A 20600-nucleotide genomic window follows, 5' to 3' on the forward strand; every position below is an offset into this window, starting at 1 on the left:
CAGCCGGTCCTGCAGGATCCCCCTGCACCTCCCCAGCACCACGCCTGGCTCCCTCCTTGCTGTTACTCACACCTCTCACCCACCACAGCACTTAAACACCAGAGACATATGGAAATGAGTGGCACCAGCAGGAGTATTAATTAAAAAACCATCTGTTGAGCCAAGGAGAGCTTTCCCCACCCCCTGCCAGCTTAGGGCTGGGACAGAGCTCAGGGCAGGATCCAGGCAGAGGAGACCAGGGGAGGGCACAAGGAGTTGTCCATGGAGCCAAGCTCCTCATGGAGATCTGAAGTCATCTTGTTCTGGAGCAAAAGGCACGTGGGGCTCACCCGGTTCTCTCTGTACCCAGCTGCCTCCCAGCCCTGGGGCACTCCCCGTGTGCAGGTGCCAGCCCAGGCCTGCTCTGGGCAGTGCCACAGCCTTTCATCCCTGCAGGGAATGGCCTGGGAATGAAACCCCTAACCCCCTTTCTGCTCAGCTGGGCCCAAGCTGGTGGCCATGAAGCACCCAGCAGCTGCTGGGGAGTCATTTCAAGGTGGGAGGAAGCAGGGATGGAGCCCAGCGCCATGGAGACCTTCACATCCCTCTAATCCCCAGCTGGGACCTTCCTAAAGTAGCCTTGTCCACAGCTGTGTCCCCACTCAGGACAGTGGCAGAGGGAGCCTGTCCTGGTTCTGTCATCTGTGTTCAGGGCTGCAGGGACAGAGCAGGCAGCAGAACCTCTTTGCATGACAGGAAAACCTGTGGGATTCCCTGCAAATAGATTTTTAATGCCCCTCCACAGCACCCTCAGCAGGGCCATCACTTGTGCTCCAGGCCACCCTCTCCTTCCCTGGGGGAATAAAACTCCTTCCATGGCTGCTTCCTAAGGGGCCAGAGATGTCCCCAAGGGCCACAAAGCTGCTCCTGGCTGGAGCCACATCTCCCCCTTTGTGGCCCCAAGCTGCTGGGAGGAGAAGGCCCTGCAGGAAGGGGCTCTCAGGGCAGGACCACAGAGCCCCTGGCAGGAGCAGCACCAGCAGCCAGTGCATGGAGCAGCCTGTAGGGAAGATTTTCCACCTGGGGGATGAGACCTTTCCCCCCCTGCACTCCCAGGGAGGCTGCAGGGCAGTTTGGCTCCTCAGCAGTGGGTGCTGCAGCCCTGGCCAGGCTGCTCTGTCCCTGCCATGGGGACAGGAGGCAGATGCCACACTCCTTCCTGCTGGCCCCAGGGAGCTCAGGGGGCAGCTCCACCTCCCAGCTCAGGGCCTGGAATCCCCTGACACGGAGAGATCCCAACCTGCAGCACTGAAGGACAGGTATTTTGCACCAGGTACGGGTACAGGTGCTGCCTTTCCTCTGAGAGGGGCTCTGAGCCTCCTCTGGGAAGCAGCCAGGGAAATGGAGGATGACACCCCCAGATCCCAGCACCCACTGCTCCCAGAGCACCCCCTGGCCCTGGAAAGTCTGGAGTCTGCAAGAGTGAGCCCAGAACATGTCAGATGGCAGCCTTGGGACAGACAGAGCTTACAGAGGGAGCACAATGGAGACTCTGGTGAAGGGAAGCAGGAGCCTGGGTGGGAACGTCCCTCAGCACAGCGGCCACAGCCCCGGCTGGCCCAGCTCTACCTGGAGGAACCTGAAGAGAGCAAAGGCAGCGGATTTTGAGCTGTTTGCAGCTCCCTTCTCCCACTGCCAGCCTTGCCCTGGCACCAGGGCCCCGCAGCTGGGCAGTGCCACCGCAGGGCTCACCGCAGGGCACGTGGCAGTCGCACTCGCAGATGTCACAGCGCTGGAGCCAGCGGGGCCAGCCCGACAGCTTGGTGACACAGCCCGAGATCTTGATGCAGCCGCGGCTGGGGGAGGCTCCCAGGTGTTCCTGGCTGCCGCAGGACGAGGAGCACCGGCCCGTGAGGTCCCGCTCGCTGATCTCGATGCGGCCCCGCAGGCAGATCCCTGCGGGGGCAGAGCCCATCACGGGGGGCTCACCCGGAGCCCACGGGCGTCGGGAGGGCTCGGGGCCGTGCCTGCAGCCGCTGGCACCCCCGGGTTACTCACGGAGGCAGGAGGGCTTGGGGCTCCATTGGCCGTCGGACTGGCAGGCGCTGGCGGGGTCCCCCAGCAGCACGAAGCCGGGCCGGCAGCTGTAGCGCACCACGGAGCCCACCCACCAATCGTTGCCGTGAACCACCGAGTTAAAATCCGCCTCGGGCCGCCCACAGTTCACTGAGGACAGGGATGCAGCCGGGGCTGGCAGCCTGGGCAGGGGGACGGGGGGCCCAGGGGTGCCCTGGGCTGGGGGGACAGGGGCTGGCAGGCTGCTGGCCCTGGGGACAGCCCCAGGGGTCACCAGGCAGGGCTGAGCGTGCCCCAGGCTGTGTCCCCGCCCGGCCCAGGCTGCGGGAGGCGCTCACACCGAGTGTGGCACAAAGCCCCGCAGCATCCCCAGGGATCCCCCGGCTTTACCTCTGCAGAAGGATTTGTAGCCCAGCCAGCAGCAGCTGCCGTTCCCACACTGGCTCCTCTTCAGCTCCTTGTGCCTCCCCTTGCAGCCCCCCAGGCAGATGGGAGCCGTGCCAGACCAGTACGTGTCCAGGTCTCCTGGGGCCAGCGGGGGCAAGGACACCATTGCCAGCCCTTGCCCAGCCCTCAGAGCCCCACAAACGCCATCCCAGCCCTCCCCAAGCCCTGCTGTGAGTGCAGCCACTCAGACCTCAGCTCCCCTGAGCCAAGCCGCGCTCTTGCTCCTTACTGGGCAGGACTGGTGCCAGCTCTGGGGCACCCCATAAAGCCCCTCATGCCCCAAGCCCCCTGTTACCTTCTGGGTCCTGGCAGGAGGTGAGCGTGGCCAGCATGGCGAGGAAGAGGAGGCCCAGTGCCATCATCTGCCTCCTCCCCTTGCCCCTCCAAGCCCAGAGCCCTCTGTGCTCACCCAGGAGAAAGTGATCTTGGTTTGCACTCACCCCCTCAGGCCCGGGGATGCTGCAGGACAGGGGGAAGGGAGGAGACATTGCCTTTAATGCCAATCCTCTCCCCAGCAGATAATCCCTGGCAGATGAGCCTGCCCGAGGCAGTGTTTAAAGGGACACTCCAGCACCAGCCCCAAAGCCAGCAGCAGCAGCACAGCCCTGCCCGGGAGCTGCAAGCAGGGCCAGGCCGAAGTGCTGCGAATGCAAACCTGGCACGGGGCCCTTCTGTCCTTCCCTCGAGGGCAGCTCAGCCCAGCCCTGCCAAGGCAGAGGCCAGGCAGGGACGGGAAGGCCGGGCAAGGCAAGTGCCCAGGGCAGGGATGCTCTGCCTGGAGCAAAGAGCCTCCCCCAGCAGTGGGGGCTCTCAGGGACAGCTCCTGCCTCTCCCCAGAGGTGCTGGGATCAAGGGGTTTCCCCCAACACCCCGGAATTCCAGCAGCTTTTGCTCAGCTGCTTGAGAGAGAGCAATGGGGGAAAGTCAGTGCCAGCCAAGAGCAGCACTGTGTCCCCCTGGGCACATCACCTCCACACACAGGGCAGGGAGGGCACTCCAGGGACCCCAAATTCACACTGTCCTTGTCCAGCCACTCAACAAAGGACGAGCTGCTCACAAACCCAGGCTACTCCCTGTATTCAAACAAAGCCCTGGGGAGGCAGCAAAACTCAGCAGGAACAGAGTGCCAGAGCTAAACCCAGCCCTGCAGTGCCACCTCTGGGGAGCAGCACACTCCAGTGCCAGCTGCACAGTGCCAGGAGAGCCTGGCAGCTCCTCAGTGCCCACCTCCCACCCTGCAGCATCCCAGTGCCCTCCTCCCAGCACAGCACGGCTGGCACGGGTAGGGCTGAGCAGAGAAACACCAGACACTGCTGGGCCTGGCAGCCTGATGTTTATTTGTCTTGCCAAAGTACACTCTGCCCAACCAGGAGCCCAAACCCCAATGTGGGGAGGACACCCAGGGGATGCCAAAAGCAGCAAGAAGCTCCCAATGTCCCAGTGCTGCACTGGCCTGCAAGGAACAGCAGCTCCAGCACTGCCCTCCCAGAGCCCAGTGCTGCTTCTGGGATCAGGGGGGCAAACACCACCAGCAGCAGCAGCAGGTGAGACAGGAAAGGTGTGCAGGAAGTGCTGATGAAGGCATGATACCCCCTGGAGAAGGCATGGATGGGGCAGGACAGCCCTGCCAAGGGCCACACGTGTTCCCAGGGAAGAGGCTTCAGCACCAGAGTGTGCTCCACACACATCCTGCCTGGGGAACAGGCTCAGAAGGGCACACTGGTGACCACTCCACCCTGCCAGGCCTAGGCCAAACCTCCCAGAAGGGTGGGAGAACCCTGACAGGCCCAGTCCCCAAAAGGAGGAGGCAGAGAGCTCCGTCCCACTCAGATCACTTGATTCACACCTGGGGGATGCATCCCTCCCCTCTCCCCATGCTGGCCAGAACCAGCAGCACATCCTCAAGCACTCCTCCAGCAGCACATCCCAGGAGGCTGAAGCTCTCCTGCTGCAGAGGGGCAGCCCCTCACAGGATCTGGATGCCCTGCAGCCCCTCACAGGATCTGGATGCCCTGCAGCCCCTCAGGGGATCTGGATGCCCTGCAGCCCCTCACAGGATCTGGATGCCCTGCAGCCCCTCACAGGATCTGGATGCCCTGCAGCCCCTCACAGGATCTGGATGCCCAGCTCCTCAGCTGTTTTCTGCAGCCTGTCCATGACGTTCTCCTCCAGCTCCAGGCCTGCTGTGCCCTGCTGCTCCGAGGCTGTGCTGGCCAGCACGTAATAGACAGTCTCACTCTGGCCCTGCTCGTTGGTCCTGCTCACCACACGGATGATGGGGCTGCTGCTGCTGGCTCCTTGCTCTGAGGAGGAGGAGGAGGCAGCTCCTGGGAAGGGGCTGGGCCGTGCTGGCTCAGGGCTGGGAGCAGAGCACAGGGCTGGGGGCACAGGCAGCTCTGATGTGCTGTTCTCTGCCGGGGCAGGGTTTGCTGGAGGCTCCAGAAGGATTCCCTGCAGGCTGCCCTGGCCCTCAGGCAGCACCATGCACTCGCTGGAGCCATCCAGAGCCTCCCCACGCTTCTCCCTGTCCTTGAGCAGCTGCTCTGTGAGCTCCACGCTCTCGTAGCGCACCAGCTGCAGCCTCATGTAGCCGTCCTCATGCTCCCTGTACCTGGGCACAGACAGGAGGGGTCAGCCAGGCACAGCCCCCTTCCCAGGAGATGGGCAACAGCCAGGGAGAGGGCACAACAGCCAAGGTTCAATCCCTGTGCTGCACAGATGCTGTTTCAGCCTCTCCTCCCAAAGGCAAACCCGTGTGGCAGCTTCTGAGCTCTGTGCCAGGCTCAATGCCCTCCCCTGCCCATCTCCTTCCACCACTCTGCTTCACTGGGACCATTTTGAGTCCATCCTCTTCCCCTCCCAGCTTTCAGGCTCTGGAAACCCTCTGGAGTTTCCTACAGGGGGTGCAGCAGAGGCTTCTGTCCCAAGACTGATCTATCCAGAGGGGGACACCCTGCCAAGCTCAGAAATGTCCCAGCAGAGGGAGCAGTGATGGCACCACTGCCCTGGAGCTGCCAGCCAGCACTGCTCAGATCCCACTGAACGTTTACTGCCCAGTGCCTCCCAGCCACTGGGAAAAGGGTCCTGAACACTTCTACAGAGCCCAGGCACTGCCAGCACAACGCAGGATGCACTGGAGAGGGGGCACTGAGGAGCTGAAGGTGAGCAGTACCTGAAGCGAGGATGTCCTGAGGGCCATTTGAACTGGTGCTTCTTCCTGAGGTGCACAGTGAGGTTGTTCCCCCGTGTGAAGCACTTGTCACACACGTGGCACTTGTACCTGGGCTCGGAGTCACCCTGAGGGACACAGAGAGCCACGTCAGCACCCCAGCAGGCTGCAGGGAAGGAGACAGAAAGCTCTCTGAGAAGACTGACACGGGGCATCACGAGCAATGCAAGCCCTGCTGCCTTCCCACCTCGTGGACCTTCCTGTAGTGCAGTTTGATGGAGCAGAGGGAGCGTGCAGAGAAGCTGCAGGCCTCGAACTCGCAGCGATACGCCGGCTCCTTGCTGTGCGTGTCCAGGTGCTTCCGCAGGTCAATGAGGTTCTTGCAGCTGGAAGCACAAGGTGAGGGAACAGAGCTGCAGAACACACGCACAGAGGCCTCTGGGAGGCCTGGGGAGGGGGCCAGCCCTGGCCCTCACCTGTAGTCACAGTAGTCACACTTGAAGGGGCGCTCCTCGCTGTGGCGGAAGCGGATGTGGTTGCGCAGCGAGGAGGGCAGCGGGCAGGTCATGTCACACAGGGGGCACTTGTAGTGGTTCACTGGGCCAAAAACGGGGAGAAATGTCAGCCCAGAGCAGGGCAGGGCAGAGCACACAGCCCAGGGGCTGAGCTGGGAGCAGGGCCCCTCACTCACCGTGGTTCCTCATGTGGTCGCGGAGCAGCCTCTCGGTGGCGAACCTCTTGGAGCAGTGGGAGCACTGAAACCTCTGCTCTGCACCAGGGGGCAGGGAGGGCACAGGGGACATCAGGGCAGGGAGAACAGCACAGGGAGCAGTGAGGAGAGGTGCTCCAGGGGGCTGGAAGCCCTGGTGTGCAGCCCTGGGTCCCCACAGGAGGAACAGCCTCCATGCCGCCTCTGCCAGGAGACACTTCCCGGGGGACACAGACTAAAGGTGGGCCAGGGGAGGTTCAGGTGGGACTTCAGGAGGAATTTCTTCATGGAAAGGATGGTCAGGTGCTGGAAGGGACTACCAAGCCACGCCCACTCACTGCCAGGTCCCGCCCCCTCCCCTTTGAGGCCCCGCCCACTCACTGTCGCTGCCCAGGGAGGTGGGAGAGTCCCTACCCCTCATGGTTGGCTTACAAGGTGAGGATCAATCTCAGAGGTCTTTTCCATCTAAATGATTCTGGGATTCTACGGCTGCCATCAGTCAGCAGCCAAGCCAGGCTGTTCCGAGCACACCCTGCCCTTGGCTCACGGGGTTTAGGCACCTCCAGCAACCCCAACAGCCCAGGCCAGCCCTCCCCAGCCCCAGGGCTTACGCTCCAGGGCAGTCTGGCGGCGGATGTGGTCGAAGAACTTGGTGTTGTTGGCAAACATCCCCCCGCAGGTGGGACAGGCCACCACCTTCTCCTGCGTGTGGCTGCGCAGGTGCTCCCGCAGCTTGCAGCGGCCCTTGAAGCTGCAGTTGCAGTCTGGGGAGGGACAGCACAGCTGAGAGCCCTCCCAAGGGACACAGCCTCACTGAGCAGCAGATTCCTCATCCTGTTTAGGTCAGCAAGGCTCCAAAATCCCCACAGAGAAGGGTGAGATCAGCACGGTGAGATCAGCAGTGTGGTACTGGTTCTACCACACTACAACCAGTGTGGCCCCCCCAGGCAGTTAGGGCAATTGCACAAACACAGGAGAAATTATTGAAAAAAAAAAAAATTAAAAATAAAAATAAACCATGTGTAGCCTTTTCTCCAAGGTACTGATTACACATAAATAGGAAGTTCTGAGCACTCAACTGGAAGTTCCCTGAGGGAACTTCTTGAGTTCCCTGAGGGAACTTCTGCAGGAATATTTCACAGTCAAAACCATGGAATTTGAAAACCTATTTTTGAAGGCCAAGGGGCTCTCTGAAACCTGTTCCCATGTTTGCCACCCAGCCCAAAGCTCTGAGGAGAGGCCCTGCAGGCTCCCACAAACCTTTCCAGCCACAGAGCAGCACGTGATTCTCCTTCCCTGCTGCCTTGTACTCGGAGCAGAAGCTGTGATCCTCCACGTGCCGGTAGAACCACTCGGGGTTGTCAAACGACCTCTGAGGGGACAAGGACACACAGGGCACGGTGAGAGAGACCAGAACAAGCCCAGATGCTCCCACAGAGCTCCAGACAGAGCCTGTAGCTGTGCAGCAGAGCAGCAGAGATGGTATTTTTGCCCTGACAAGGGGAGAGAATGATGCATCTGACTCCACCTTATCAGAAGGGTAACATATCAGCCTCTGAGCACATGGAGTCAGATTCACTCCTGTCCCAGCCCATCCTGGGTTCCCTCACAACCCCACAGTGACACAGCAGCCCCTCCCCTTCCCCTCGGCTCTCACCTCGCAGTACTCCCAGAGGCACAGGAAGCTCTCCTGGATTTCGGGGATGATGTTGTGGCTCTGGAAATCCAGCTGGCAGTGGCTGAGCTCTGCCTGGCCCTGCAGGGCCCTCAGCCCCCACTGCTTCAGCTTGGTGTGGTAGCAGTGGAAGTAGACGTGGCGCACCAGCTCGGCCGAGCTCGCCGGGGAGCAGAAACCACAGTCCTGCCACAGGCACGTGTACTCCTCTGCAACGGACAGACAGACTGCTGGGACAGACAGACAGACAGCTGCTCTGGAATACACACAACTCCTCTGCAACACAGACAGACAGCTGCTCTGCAATTCAAACCACTCCTCTGCAACACAAAAAAAATCCTCTGCAACTCAGACTGCTCCTCTGGAACTCAGGCCTCCCCTCTGCCCCACACAAGCTCAGCTCGAAGGTCTCTCCAAGTCCCTTTACTCTCCCAGTGCAGCTGCACAAACACCACAGGTGTTCTCCTGACACCCAGCCCTGCTCTGCTCAGGGAGAGAACAAAGGCCAGAAGCTCTCTCTGGCCAGAAAATCCCAGGGTTATTTAGGCTGGAGAATCCCTCCAAGACCAGCGAGTCCCAGCTGTGCCCGATGCCCACCTTGAGCCCAGCCCAGGGCACCCAGTGCCACCTCCAGCCCTTCCTGGGACACCTCCAGGGGTGGGCACTCCAAACCTCCCTGGGCAGCCCCTGCCAAGGCCTGACGCCCCTTTCCATGCAGAAATTCCCCCTCATGTCCACGCTGAACATCCCAAGGCACAACTCGAGGACATTTTCCATGTCCTGTTGTTCCCTGCGAGCACAGCCCGACCTCCCTGGCCGTCCCCTCCTGTCAGGGGCTCGTGCAGAGCCACAAGGGCACCCCTGAGCCTCCCCTTCCCCAGTGCCTCACCCAGAGGGTCCATCTCGGCGCTCTGCCCGCCAGAGCCGGGCAGATGCTGCTGCAGGTGCTGCGCCACATGCGCGCAAAACTCTTCCATGTCCGAGGCCACGAAGGAGCACTGCTGCCACTCGCACTGCAGCACCACGGCCGCCTTACCGCCCGCACGGCCGGGCGGCATGGCCGGGCTGCTGTGGGGCCGCCCGGGGCTGCCGACACCGCCCGGAACCGGCGCCGAGCCCGGCGGGACCCGCGGGCTGCGGGGAGAGCGGCGCCGCCACCCCCGGCCCGCCGCCCGCCTCGGCCCCGCGGGGGGCCCCGGAACGCGACGCACCGCGCGCGCCCGCCCGCCAATCACAGAGGCCGCCGCCCGCTCGCCTGCCAATCAGCGCGCAGGAACCCCCTGACTGCGCGCGGCGGCAGAGAGGCCCCGCCGGGAAGCAGTGCTGTGGCACAAAGGTTCCCAGGCTGTTTAGGGCCGTGGGTAATGGCAGCGTGGAAAACGCCAATCACTTGTTTTTAAAAGTTTAAAAGTTTAATAGCGATAAAATGGTTATAAAAATAGAAATATAATTAGAGTAATAAAAATTTTGGACAATTTGGATTAGGACACTAGGAGACAATAGAAACAAAGGGTTAGGGATAGTCTGGGTACCTTTTCTGGGCAAAATAAGCCTGAAAAAGGACCCACATTAACAGAGGATTAACCCTTAAAAGCAACAGCCTGTTGCATATTCATACACCTCATCCATGATGCAGAAATTCCATCCAAACACAGGATTCTGGCTGGGCAGCGTCAGCTTCTTCCTCTGAATCCTGACGGCGCCTTCAAGCCTGAGCGAGGCAGGAAGAAGTTCATTTCTCCTGATAAGGGAGCAATAAATTCCCTTTCTCTGAAAGATTCAGGTGTCCTATGGCTGCTATCTCAGTGCGAGTCCTTTCTTTAAAAAAATACCTTACACAGCATAGTTTCTATTTTAAATTATGTTATAGCCTAAAACTGTATTTAACACACTACTTAAGAGAATTAATACAGCATCACTTTCTAACACAACACATATAATATTCACTTGAATATTTGCGAAAAGCCAATCATAAAATACCCATTTTATATTGTTTACATTTCGTTTCTGAGGCTTCTCAGCTTCTCAGGACAAAAGATCCTAGCAAAAGGATTTTTCATAAAATATGTCTGTGACACCCAGAGTGTGTTGTGACAACAAACAACAGCCTCTGCAAATCCCACCACAGCCCCAGCTCTGCCCTGATGTGAGTGGCAAACACGTACCCAACTCCACCAAAGTACCTAAAAAATGTGGGTGTGATGATTTTTGAATAGAAAACACCAGGTAAGAGGTTTCCATCTCAAAGAAGCCTGGCTGAGCTTTTGTTCTCTCTCTGTTTTCAATGGAATTGCTTTGCAGCCAGCACAGAAAACACCTGCACTGAGCAGCCACAGGATGGGGATTTAACCTTGTGAAAAACGCCAATCACTTGTTTTTAAAATTTTAAAAGTTTAACAGTAATAAAATGGTTATAAAATTTCCTTTCTCCATTCCTTTCCTTTCCCCTTCCCTTTTCTCGTTTCCTCTTTCCTTTCCTTTCCATGGAATATCAGCTCAGGCAGGAAGGAGGCTCCTGGGGAAGGACCCACACTGACCATGCAAAGTGGAGCCAAACACAGATCCAGGGATTTGCATTTAAGCAAATCCCAAACGAGGTATGGTGCTGGAGACATCCCTAAATTCTAAAAACCCATTTCCGCCAGGCTCAGCTGGAACCTTCCCAGGGAATTATGAGCACAGGCTTCACTCTGCTCTGGGAAGCTGATGAGGGACAGATCTGCCCCAAATTCCTGCAGGATCTGGGAGCTGGGACTCGTCAGCAGCACCAACAATGGAAGCAGGTGAGTTGCAGCAGCTCAGATCTTCCCAAGTTGAGGAATCTTCATGGCAATATCAGGGCTGTGCTGTCCTTGGGCTCCTATTGAGAAAAAAACCCCCAAAAATTTGTCTAGAATAGACATGTGACATCTTAAATGTCCCAAGAATTAAATAGTATCAATTAATATTCTGCCTTCTCCAGACTGAATTTATATTCCTTCACAGAGCAATGCTTTATTCTTATTTTTTTTTATTCGAAAGGCAGTTAGATCAAAGTGATGTGAAATTGGATTCAATTTGCTTGGAAATGATTTAAACTCAGGCCCAAATTAGCATTTTCTTCCCCAGTGCTGCCAGTGGCAGAGTTATCTGAAGTTTTTTTGGATAATCCAATGGCAACAACAGGCTCAGCTGTGTGACAACTTCAGCCCAGGGTTAGAGGGCTGAGTGATCCTAAATTAAAACAATTTGGGCAGAGGAACAAGGGAGGATGTGAGTGAAGTGATCTCAACAGCCCAGAACAGCAGAGGGGTGTGGAAATGATTTTCTAATGACTTTAGAGCACAGCAAAGGTGTCAGGAAACCTGCAGAGCACCAGGCCTGCTGGAATTCCTCCACCTGTGAGAGCTGATGTCCATTTCTGGCCACTTTTGTTGCCTTTTTTTTTTTTTTGGAACTCTCATCTTCACCTCATCTCATTTTTGGGAATCTGTCCCTTGCTTTGTGTTTGCTTTGTGCCTGGCCTTGGCTCAAACACCAAAATAAAATTCCAGTAGCTGAAATTTGCAGCTGCTACGACCTCAAAAATAATAAAAAACCCCATTTGGGGCAAGGCCAAGGCAGCAGTGTGTTGTTTAAACCCTCCCACCTCTCCTGGTGCGTGTGTGCACCTGGAGCCACAATGCCACCAGAAACAGAGCCAAGGGACACATCCTGAGGGGCAGAAGAGCCAAATGATAAATCCTGGAGATCAAACACATCAGCTGTGCCCTGGCAGTTTGCTCTGCCTCAGGAGAGCGTGCCTCTGTGTTTTCCAAAGGATTAGCTTCAAAGGCAGGCAGGTTTTTTTCCGGGATAATTCAATAAAAGCCCCCGTGGAAGCTCCTCCCTGGCTCCACAGGTGCAAGCTGGGTTCAGGTAGGACAAAAGAGCTGTCCCTGCATTGTCCCTCAGCTCTCACCTGTGCCACAACCTCCGTGCAAACCCCAAAATCCACCCCAGGCTCAGGGGGAGGGCAGATGCCTCGTGCCAAAGCCACCCAGAGCTGGTTTAGGCTGGGCTGGGCTCCAGGGCAAAAAACCAGAGCCAGACCCTGCAGGGGCCAGGGCAGGGACCCTCTGTGCCTTCCCAACATAATATTCTATTTATATCAACAAGTAATATTTTATTAATATAATCTATATATTTATATATTAAATATATTTTCTATATTTTATCTCTATATATGGGAATACATAGAATATATTAGATATATTCTATATATTCCCATATATAATAGATAATTATATATAATCTATTATATATATAATATACTATAATATGCACTATATTATATATAAAATAGATAACATATAGAATATACCTATTATATTATATATAAAATAGATAATATATAATATACATATTATATATTATGTATATAATAGATAATTATATATATAATAGATAATATATAATACACATATTATATATAAAATAGATAATATATATAATATACATATTATATATTATGTATATAAGATAATTATATATATAATAGATAATTTATATATCTAGAAAGCTATCTATTTCTAGATTACAAATATGTCTACATTTCTAGACCTTAGAATTGCAGATTTGTATTTTCCCCTCCCAACCCGATGCACAGAGGTGCTGAATTTGCTTCTCCCAGCTGCTCTGTGCTCTCCCTGAACTCTGCGCTCGCTCAGTCCCTGCAGATTTTGGCAAACGCGTGTACCAAGGGGTGCGAGTGAAGCACACGGTCAAGGATCTCCTGGCTGAAAAGCGATCCCGGCAGAGCAGCGGCTCCCGCTTCAGCGTGAGTCCCGTCCCGTCCCCCACCGCTTTTTTAACCCCATAAATTCCCTCATCCCACCCTCTGCCTCAAAACCAGTTTGGGGCACTGCCAATATTAACGTAATTAATATAATTAATATAATGCATTCTCCAAAACATGATGTCTCCTTGACTTTCATATCTGTCAACCTTAAATGCCTCAACCCCCTTTTTTTCCTTCCTTTCTCAAGCATGGCAGTGATGTTAAATTCCTCTTTCCTTTCACATCCTACGTGTGACACCTTCTCAAGCCAACTTCCTTTTCCAGCAGCTACACTTGGACAAGTCAGTGCCCCGAAAATATCTGAGCTCTTCCCCGAATGCTGAGCTCCTTCCAGCTCCTCTCAGGGTGCCAGGGGAGCTGCAGGGATGTGATGGGCTGGAAAGAGGCCAAGCATCAGCTTGGAAGAGATGATTTCCTCTTAAAGTGCTTCTATGGCAACAGGAAACCCAAGTCCTGCTGCACTACATTGGTTTTATGTCTCAATTGCCAGCCACAAAGGGAGGCTGTCCCAGAAGGGGACAAAATATTGTGATGGCAGGATGTGGTGGCAGCCAGTGGCACGAGGAACCTTCCCTGGGTGCTCCTGGCACTCCCCTGTGCTGGGCAAAGCTCCTCACCTCCAGCTGGGACAGTGGCAGAGGAGGGGGAGCAGGAGCTGTGTCCTGCAGGGAGAGACAGGGAGCAGAGCCTGGGATCACTGATAGCAGAAATTGGGAGTTCTGATGCTTTTTTCCCCCAAAACCATTCTCCTCTGGCTTTTCTTTATGCTGGAGAGGCCTCACAGGGACTCACTTGCTTTGACTTTGCTGTGACTTTGCTGCAACAAAACAGGCAGAAAAAAAAACCCAAACCAAACCAGGATTAGGCATCACCAAACACAGCAGAATCCAGGCACTCATCCATCCCCACAGGCTTCAGCTGCTGCAGGGAGGCAGAAGCCCCCTGAGCCACTGGGGCAGGCACACTCCCAGCAGGCAGATATTTAGGAAGAGTTCTGTTGGGATCTCTTGCTGGTCAGAGTGACCCCGAGAATGTTCAAAGTCTCTTTTCCCACCTGGTGCTTGATGAAGGAGTCAGGGCTCTTCATTTCTCGCTCTCAAGGTTGTTCATTGTTTCTTATATATAAAAAATTTTCTCCTGCCCTGCCGAGGTCCATCCAGCAGGACAGTTCCAGGCACTCTGCCTGCCCCAGGGCAGGGTTATGTCTTTATACTAAAAACTACATGTACAATGTTTACAATTCCTTCCCAATACCCATCACCTGTGTTAGACAGTGAGCTTCTACTCTAAACCAATCCCAAAGTGCCACCAGCACAGCAGAAGATGGAGGCCAAGAAGAAGAAGGAGAAAGGCTGGACATGCCCAGATTCCTCCATCTTGCTCCCCTGAACCCCCATTCTAAAAACCTCAGAATCTACTTTTCCACCCTGTGATAACTTCACTATCATTCTACCTAAACTGTCATGGCTTGCTGATCTTCATATAAGATTGGTAATTTGCTCCACGGGTCATAATCAAACCCACAGGGGCATTTTGGGCTTCTGAGCCACCTGGCAGGTGTCCTGGCCATCCTGGACAGCCAGAGGGATGTGCTGGGTCCTGACAGAATTCTTGGGAAGCAGCTGAGAAAGCAGCTGCTGTTGGTGCTATCAGCAGTGACCCGCTACCTCTGTGCGGGCGGCAGCTTCAACAGCCACAGAGGAAACGCCCTGGGACTGTAAAATCCTCCTGCCTTTATTGCCCTGGGCTTTGTGCTCAGGGCCCAGCAGTTGTGTGTGTGTCTCTAGCTGATGCAAAACCAGCCCTGCTGCTCATTCCCTGTGAGAGACAAAAAAGGATTGTGCAGGGCAAACATCCGTATTTGCTCGGATGTATTATGAAAAGAGCAGCTGGGAATGCAGCTCTGTTTGTCTGGCAGAATATAACCCAGAAAACAAGCCAGAATCAAAGCCAGGGGCAGATAACTGAACACCCCTCTGGCTGTTGGTGATGCAGGGTAATTTAGCTGCATCTTTTGTTTGAGGGTGATCTTTGCTCCAGAATTAAACCAGCCCTGGGCAGTTGTTGGTGCCAGGCCTCTCCCACCACCCTAGCCTGAAACCTCCTCACTCATCTTCCTCCTTACCCCAGGACTAGTCTATGAATGAATTCAAGGCAGGTTAGAATGAGCAGGATAACAGAAAGTTAGTCTAACTAAGACAGTTGGTTTTGACTCAACAAATTATAGCTCCCACCCTACAACTTTCTTTATGTCCTACCTCCATCTAAGCTTCTACTCAGCCTTCACCCTCAGCAGAGCAGAGCTTTGGGATGAGGTTTCAACAGTTTCCTGTCAGCCAGGCCTTGCACACATGGAGTGATGGAAATCAGGGTGTGCTGTGAGGAAACCCACCCAAAATCAGGGCTCAGGGCTAGGCTTTAGGGAGGCTCTGGATTTTCCTTTGCACAGGTGTGAGCCTCCAGGTGTTCTCTTCAGGGGGAAAGGATTCCTGTCTTCTCTGAGGTGCCTGCACAGTGGAGCAGGGCAGGGCTGGGGTTTAAAGAGGATCCATGGCTGAGTGCCCAGCAGCACTCCCAGAGCAGGGACATTCAGCCAGCACTGCCCTGCCCAGGCTCACTTTTGCTTTTATGGAGGATTTTTATTTCTTCAGCTGCTCCACAACAGACTGGGCCCAGAGAGGAGATGTCCTGAAGCCAAAGCGTTGCCACAGGGCAGGGCCAGGTCATCATTTGGATCTGGATCCTTAAATTTAGGCAGATTTGTAGGGGAGTTAGGAGGCAGTGAAGCAGCAGAGCTCTCTGGAGCAATCCCAGGCAGGATCTGTGCCTGGCCATGGGCAGGGCAGGCTGAGCCCAGCTCATCAGCAGCTGGACACACTCTGGGCCCCAGGGAGGCTGAGCAGAGCTGCAGGAGATCCAGGCTCCCCATTGCCATGGCAGGCAAAGGAAGCACTGCAGGGAGGAAATGAATTAATGGGTCTCAATTAAGGCCAATAAGGAGCATGGAGGGGAATGAAATGCAGGGCTCTGCTCTGATGAGCCCAAGGATGGGCTGCAGCAGAGCCTCCTGCCCTGAATTCGGGCAGGCAAAGCCCTGGTAGCTCCTGGCACCTCTGGGACTCCTCACCACAGGTGTGTACACACAGGCAGGCAGTTCCAGTGGCTGTTGAACAGACAGGATCAAAGATTAAATGCTCTGGTAACTGGAAATGATCCCTGCTGGAGGCTGCCAGCCGTGCCCAGGGAGCTGGCAGAGCATCCCAGCTCCCATCCCTGCAGCCCCTGGTCCCCTGGGCAGCATCTGAACCTCCCAGCTCGGCTCTTTCCTCTGAAAGTGACCTGGATTTGCATGTGATGGCTTCAGCTGGGGACAGGTGCAAGCCCTGCCCGTGTGACAAGGACACTCCTCTGCCCACAGGCCCGGGGGCTCCTTCCTGACACCTCCTGTCATCTCCTGCCACCTCTGCAGCCTGTGTGGCCTGTGCAGGCTCAGAGCTCATTTCCATGGTGGAGCAGGGAGCAGCTGCAAACCTTCCCTTGCAGTAGAAGGAAGTCCTCAGAGCTGGCAAATTTAATTCAAATCTAAACCTCTAAATTTGGTTGCCTGCTGTGGCAGGAACCTCCTGTTTGCACTATGCAAACTGGACAAGCGTGCCACCAGCAGGGCCAGGGACAGCAGAGTGACAGCAGTGCAGCTGGGGGCTCTCTGTTCCTCTCTGGAGCTCCCCAAAGCAGAGCTCAGGGGGACTCCAGGGGAGCAGGTGCCTTGGCCAGGTGCTTTGGAAGGAATTAGGCACTGGGAGGGTCACTCCAGGGGTAATTCTCTTTTACCTGGGGACCAAGAGGAGAGGATGATGATTAATAAAATTATTATTATCATCATCATCACCATTGCTGTAGGACCCAAATAGGATTTAGGAACTCTCTTTCCACCCACCCTGCCAGGAAGGGGCAGGTAAAGCAGCCCTGGGGCAGCAGAGCCAGCCCAGCTGAGCTGGAACATGGGCTGGAATCTGCCCCTTTTGGCCACTTGAGGGCTCAGATCTCACCTTGCCTGGTTTGTGCCAACACCCGAAGGACTCCTCAGCACTCTGCCTGCCTTGAGGGACTCTGTGGGACAGGAGGAAGAAGCCAGTTATCTTGATACTCCTCCTCTTAGCAGCTCTGCACGAGACCTTCACAATCTCTGCTTAGCCTACATCTGTTAATTCCCGTGAGGAAATCATGGAGTTAAACCCTTCACAGCAGCCAGGCTCAAATAGTGTGTGTGAATTCCACTCAGAGAGCTGCCTTGCTTTGAAAAGTCATCCTTTCAAACATCTCTATCTTTTGCAGGGCAGCACCAGCACAGCACAGTCACCCTTCGGCCAAATGCCAGGTGAGGTTTTCCCTCCACTGCTAAACACCTTCCATGCGGATGGGAGGGTTGGCACAGCCCTTCTGTTCTCCTCCAGAGGATGTGGAACAAGCCCCAGAGCAGGGCCACCCCTCAGAGGGAGCCCAGGAGGAAAGTAATTAAAAGAATCAAAAAAAAGAACAGCAATAATTTGTATAAAATCCTCAAACTGAGTAATTAAAGCAGTTCCCACCTCCTTTAGCAGAGGAGCTGTACAGAACCCCTCCTTTTCCTCCTGTGTTTTCCCATTTCCCCCGGAGCTGCAGAGAGAAAGCACAAACCCAGGAGCTGACCTGTTTTATCCCTTGGCTCTGGGGCAGGGAAGGCAGAGTGAGGCTGGAACCTCCTCCCCAGGGGCTGTGGCAGAGTGAGGAGCAAGCACAGCCTGGCTGAGCTGACCTCCACCTCCCTGCCCTCCTATTTAAAGCTTCCCCAACACTTTGGGTTTGCTGCAGATGGAGTCACCAGGTGGAACCAATAGCACCTCTGGGCTCACACACCTGTGTCAAGGCAGGGATGTCACCCTGATTTTTTAAGATTTTTGAAGCCTTCTGATGTTGACATTCTTGTAATGAACTTTCTCACACACTTTCTGTAAATAACTGATTGTTTTGCATTCCTTTATGGAGGAGGAGAAATTGGATGGGCTGTTGGTTTGTGCAGTGTCATTGGAGAGGTGGCACTGTCACCCTCCAATCCACTGTCACTTTTGGAAATCTAGAAATGCTGGAATCAGAAAATAAACTGCCCTTTTCTTCACCTAGAGAGCAGCAGTGTGAGCGCTCGTGTTGTTTCGTGTCCTACAGTGACACAGGGTGGGTTCCTGGGTGATGCTGGAGAGAAAAGGGCTCTGCTTTGCACCTGTAGGGGTGTCCATCATTCTGTGGCAGCTGTCAGAATTTTCTTTTCACTTTCCCACCCCATTTTCTGTCCCCAGGCTCTCCCACCATGGCTGGTTACTACAGCGTCCGCAGACCCTTTGGGGCCGAGCTGGATTTCCACAGCCCCAAGCAGTTTGTCAGCGATGCCCACCCCTCCCCTCTGGCCTCCAAGCCCTTCTCCTGCGACCCCTCTGCCCCCCAGGGCTGCCCAGCCCTCCTGGAGCCCTATCTCAGCGAGCAGTTCGGGGATCACCGTGCTCCTCCTCCTCTCCCAGCTGCCACCAGCTCCTTCTTCAGCGCTCCGGCTGTGCCCCCTCTGCTGCCGTCCTTCCCCAGTGACACAGGGCACTTCCTGCTCGTGAGTGCCTCCATGGCTCTGTCCCCAGGGCAGGGTCACCTCCTCTAAATGTGGGGTTTGGTCAGGGGGGCTCGTGGGGGAAGGATGTGGCTGTCACAGGAGCAGCCGTGGCAGGTGGGGCAGGACTCTGTGGGGAGGGGTTTTCTCTTTGGTTCCATCTAAATGTGGTTTTTCTCTTTGGTTCCATCTAAATGTCCCCTGTTCCTGTTGGAGACATCCCTGGGGACTCCCATTCTGCTCTGAGCAGGACACTGCCCCCAGGCTCGGGCTGGGGTTGTGCAGGGTCAGGAGCAGGATTTGATGGTCCTGCTGGGACCCTTCCAACCCAGGATAGCTCTGTGATTCTATGGTTTTATGAAACCCTCCCTCCCTGAGGTTCTAGAAACAGCCCTTGGTGAGTCCAGGCTCCCTACCCCAGCTTCACTCACAGCCCTACCACAGAGCCCCTGGATCCTGTAGGATCAGAGCTGGTCAGTCCTACTGGGACCCTGCTCCAGGGCCTGCTGATGGGATGGATGTTCCCTTTCATACACAAAACCCCAAACACTGCTGATGGGATGGATGTTCCCTTTCATACACAAAACCCCAAACACTGCTGATGGGATGGATGTTCCCTTTCACACACAAAACCCCAAACACTGCTGATAGGATGGATGTTCCCTTTCACACTTAAAACCCCAAACACTGCTGATAGGATGGATGTTCCCTTTCACACTTAAAACCCCAAACACTGCTGATGGGATGGATGTTCCCTTTCACACTTAAAACCCCAAACACTGCTGATGAGATGGATGTTCCCTTTCACACTTAAAACCCAAACACTGCTGATAGGATGTATGTTCCCTTTCACACTTAAAACCCCAAACACTGCTGATAGGATGGATGTTCCCTTTCACACTTAAAAACCCAACACTGCTGATAGGATGGATGCTCCCTTTCACACTTAAAACCCCAAACACTGCTGATGGGATGGATGTTCCCTTTCACACTTAAAACCCCAAACACTGCTGATGGGATGGATGTTCCCTTTCACACTTAAAACCCCAAACACTGCTGATAGGATGGATGTTCCCTTTCACACTTAAAACCCAAACACTGCTGATAGGATGGATGTTCCCTTTCACACTTAAAAACCCAACACTGCTGATAGGATGGATGTTCCCTTTCACAATTCAAACCCCAAACACTGCTGATAGGATGGATGTTCCCTTTCACAATTCAAACACCAAACACTGCTCCAGAGCCACAGAAACCCTTTGGGCATTCCCAGGGATAGAAATTCCATTCCCTCCAAGACAGGCTTTTGTTCCTAAGCGTTTTCCTTGCCTTCTCTCCCTGTTTCCCTGCAGAGAGAGCCCTGGGAGCAGCCTTCACCCGAGAGCCTTGGCCAGCCTGACAGTGCCTGCTCAGAGCCTCTGCAGGCACTCCCTGCCACCTCCAGCTGCCTCTCCCTGCCCGAACCTGGAGCTGCTTCCCCGTTCCGAGGCTCAGGTTGGAGCCCAGCCCTCCCTGGAGCCCAGCCCTACCCTCTGCACCCCCTTGAAGACGCCCACTACTCCCCCAGCTACGCTGCCACCTCACCCTACAGCCTGTCCCCGTTCATGGCCGTGGCCAGCGAGCCCTCCAGGATGAGCCACCTGTGCCCAGAGCCACCCTCAGAGCCACCACACCTTCCTGAGCACTCTGCCTGGGCCAAAGAGGATGGAAGTGCCCTCTGGGGGACTTATGAAGGCAGGAGAACTTACTGAGGAGAGAGAGGAGCTGGAGGAAAGAGAAGCAGACCATTATAAAGCAAATTTTTATGCTCATTCCTGTGGTGGTGTTTGCAGGGGTCCCAGGACGAGGGAAGAGATGAGAATCTTGACTCCATGTTTCAGAAGGCTGATTTATTCTTTTATTATATATATATTATATTAAAAGAAAATGATATATTAAAACTATACTAAAAGAATAGAAGAAAAGAATTCATCAGAAAGCTAGCAAAGAAAAGAATAGAATGATAATAAAATCTTGTGACTGCTCACAGCCTCGACACAGGTGGCTGTCGTTGGTCATCAAGTAAAAACAATTTCACATGTTAAGTAAACAATT

At 54.8% G+C, this 20600-nt stretch overlaps 2 protein-coding genes across 2 annotated transcripts; one reads left to right on the forward strand and one right to left on the reverse strand.

Annotated features, from left to right (window-relative positions):
- Positions 1–3816: 3816 nt before the first annotated feature.
- HINFP (histone H4 transcription factor) lies at positions 3817–9157 on the reverse strand. The gene is made up of 9 exons (XM_066564363.1): positions 8945–9157; positions 8038–8264; positions 7641–7752; positions 6992–7144; positions 6363–6440; positions 6148–6268; positions 5919–6057; positions 5675–5799; positions 3817–5113 (listed from the first exon to the last, which is right to left on the reverse strand). Exons 1-9 carry the CDS (start codon positions 9111–9113, stop codon positions 4609–4611), a joined length of 1629 nt encoding a protein of 542 aa, XP_066420460.1. The 5' UTR covers positions 9114–9157; the 3' UTR covers positions 3817–4608.
- A 1671-nt stretch (positions 9158–10828) lies between these two features.
- Positions 10829–20257, forward strand: POU2AF2 (POU class 2 homeobox associating factor 2). Its single transcript, XM_066564284.1, has 5 exons — positions 10829–10838; positions 12744–12853; positions 17210–17252; positions 18208–18509; positions 19859–20257. The coding sequence occupies exons 1-5, from the start codon at positions 10829–10831 to the stop codon at positions 20255–20257; spliced, it is 864 nt and encodes a 287-aa protein (XP_066420381.1).
- The last annotated feature ends 343 nt before the right edge of the window (positions 20258–20600 follow it).

Source organism: Molothrus aeneus, chromosome 22 (assembly GCF_037042795.1).
Source record: "Molothrus aeneus isolate 106 chromosome 22, BPBGC_Maene_1.0, whole genome shotgun sequence".
In the NCBI taxonomy this organism is placed as follows: Eukaryota; Metazoa; Chordata; class Aves; order Passeriformes; family Icteridae; genus Molothrus; species Molothrus aeneus.

What these genes read in the sequence shown, in the direction of transcription:
- HINFP (XM_066564363.1), bottom strand. Translation starts at nt 9,113, where the DNA reads ATGCCGCCCGGCCGTGCGGGCGGTAAGGCGGCCGTGGTGCTGCAGTGC. An exon ending in GCTGCTCTGTGGCTGGAAAG is followed by an intron (nt 7,145 to 7,640) that starts GTTTGTGGGAGC and finishes GTCCCTCCCCAG; the next exon opens with ACTGCAACTGCAGCTTCAAG. An exon ending in ACTACAGGAAGGTCCACGAG is followed by an intron (nt 5,800 to 5,918) that starts GTGGGAAGGCAG and finishes TGTGTCCCTCAG; the next exon opens with GGTGACTCCGAGCCCAGGTA.
- POU2AF2 (XM_066564284.1), top strand. An exon ending in GCAGCGGCTCCCGCTTCAGC is followed by an intron (nt 12,854 to 17,209) that starts GTGAGTCCCGTC and finishes TATCTTTTGCAG; the next exon opens with GGCAGCACCAGCACAGCACA. An exon ending in ACACAGGGCACTTCCTGCTC is followed by an intron (nt 18,510 to 19,858) that starts GTGAGTGCCTCC and finishes GTTTCCCTGCAG; the next exon opens with AGAGAGCCCTGGGAGCAGCC.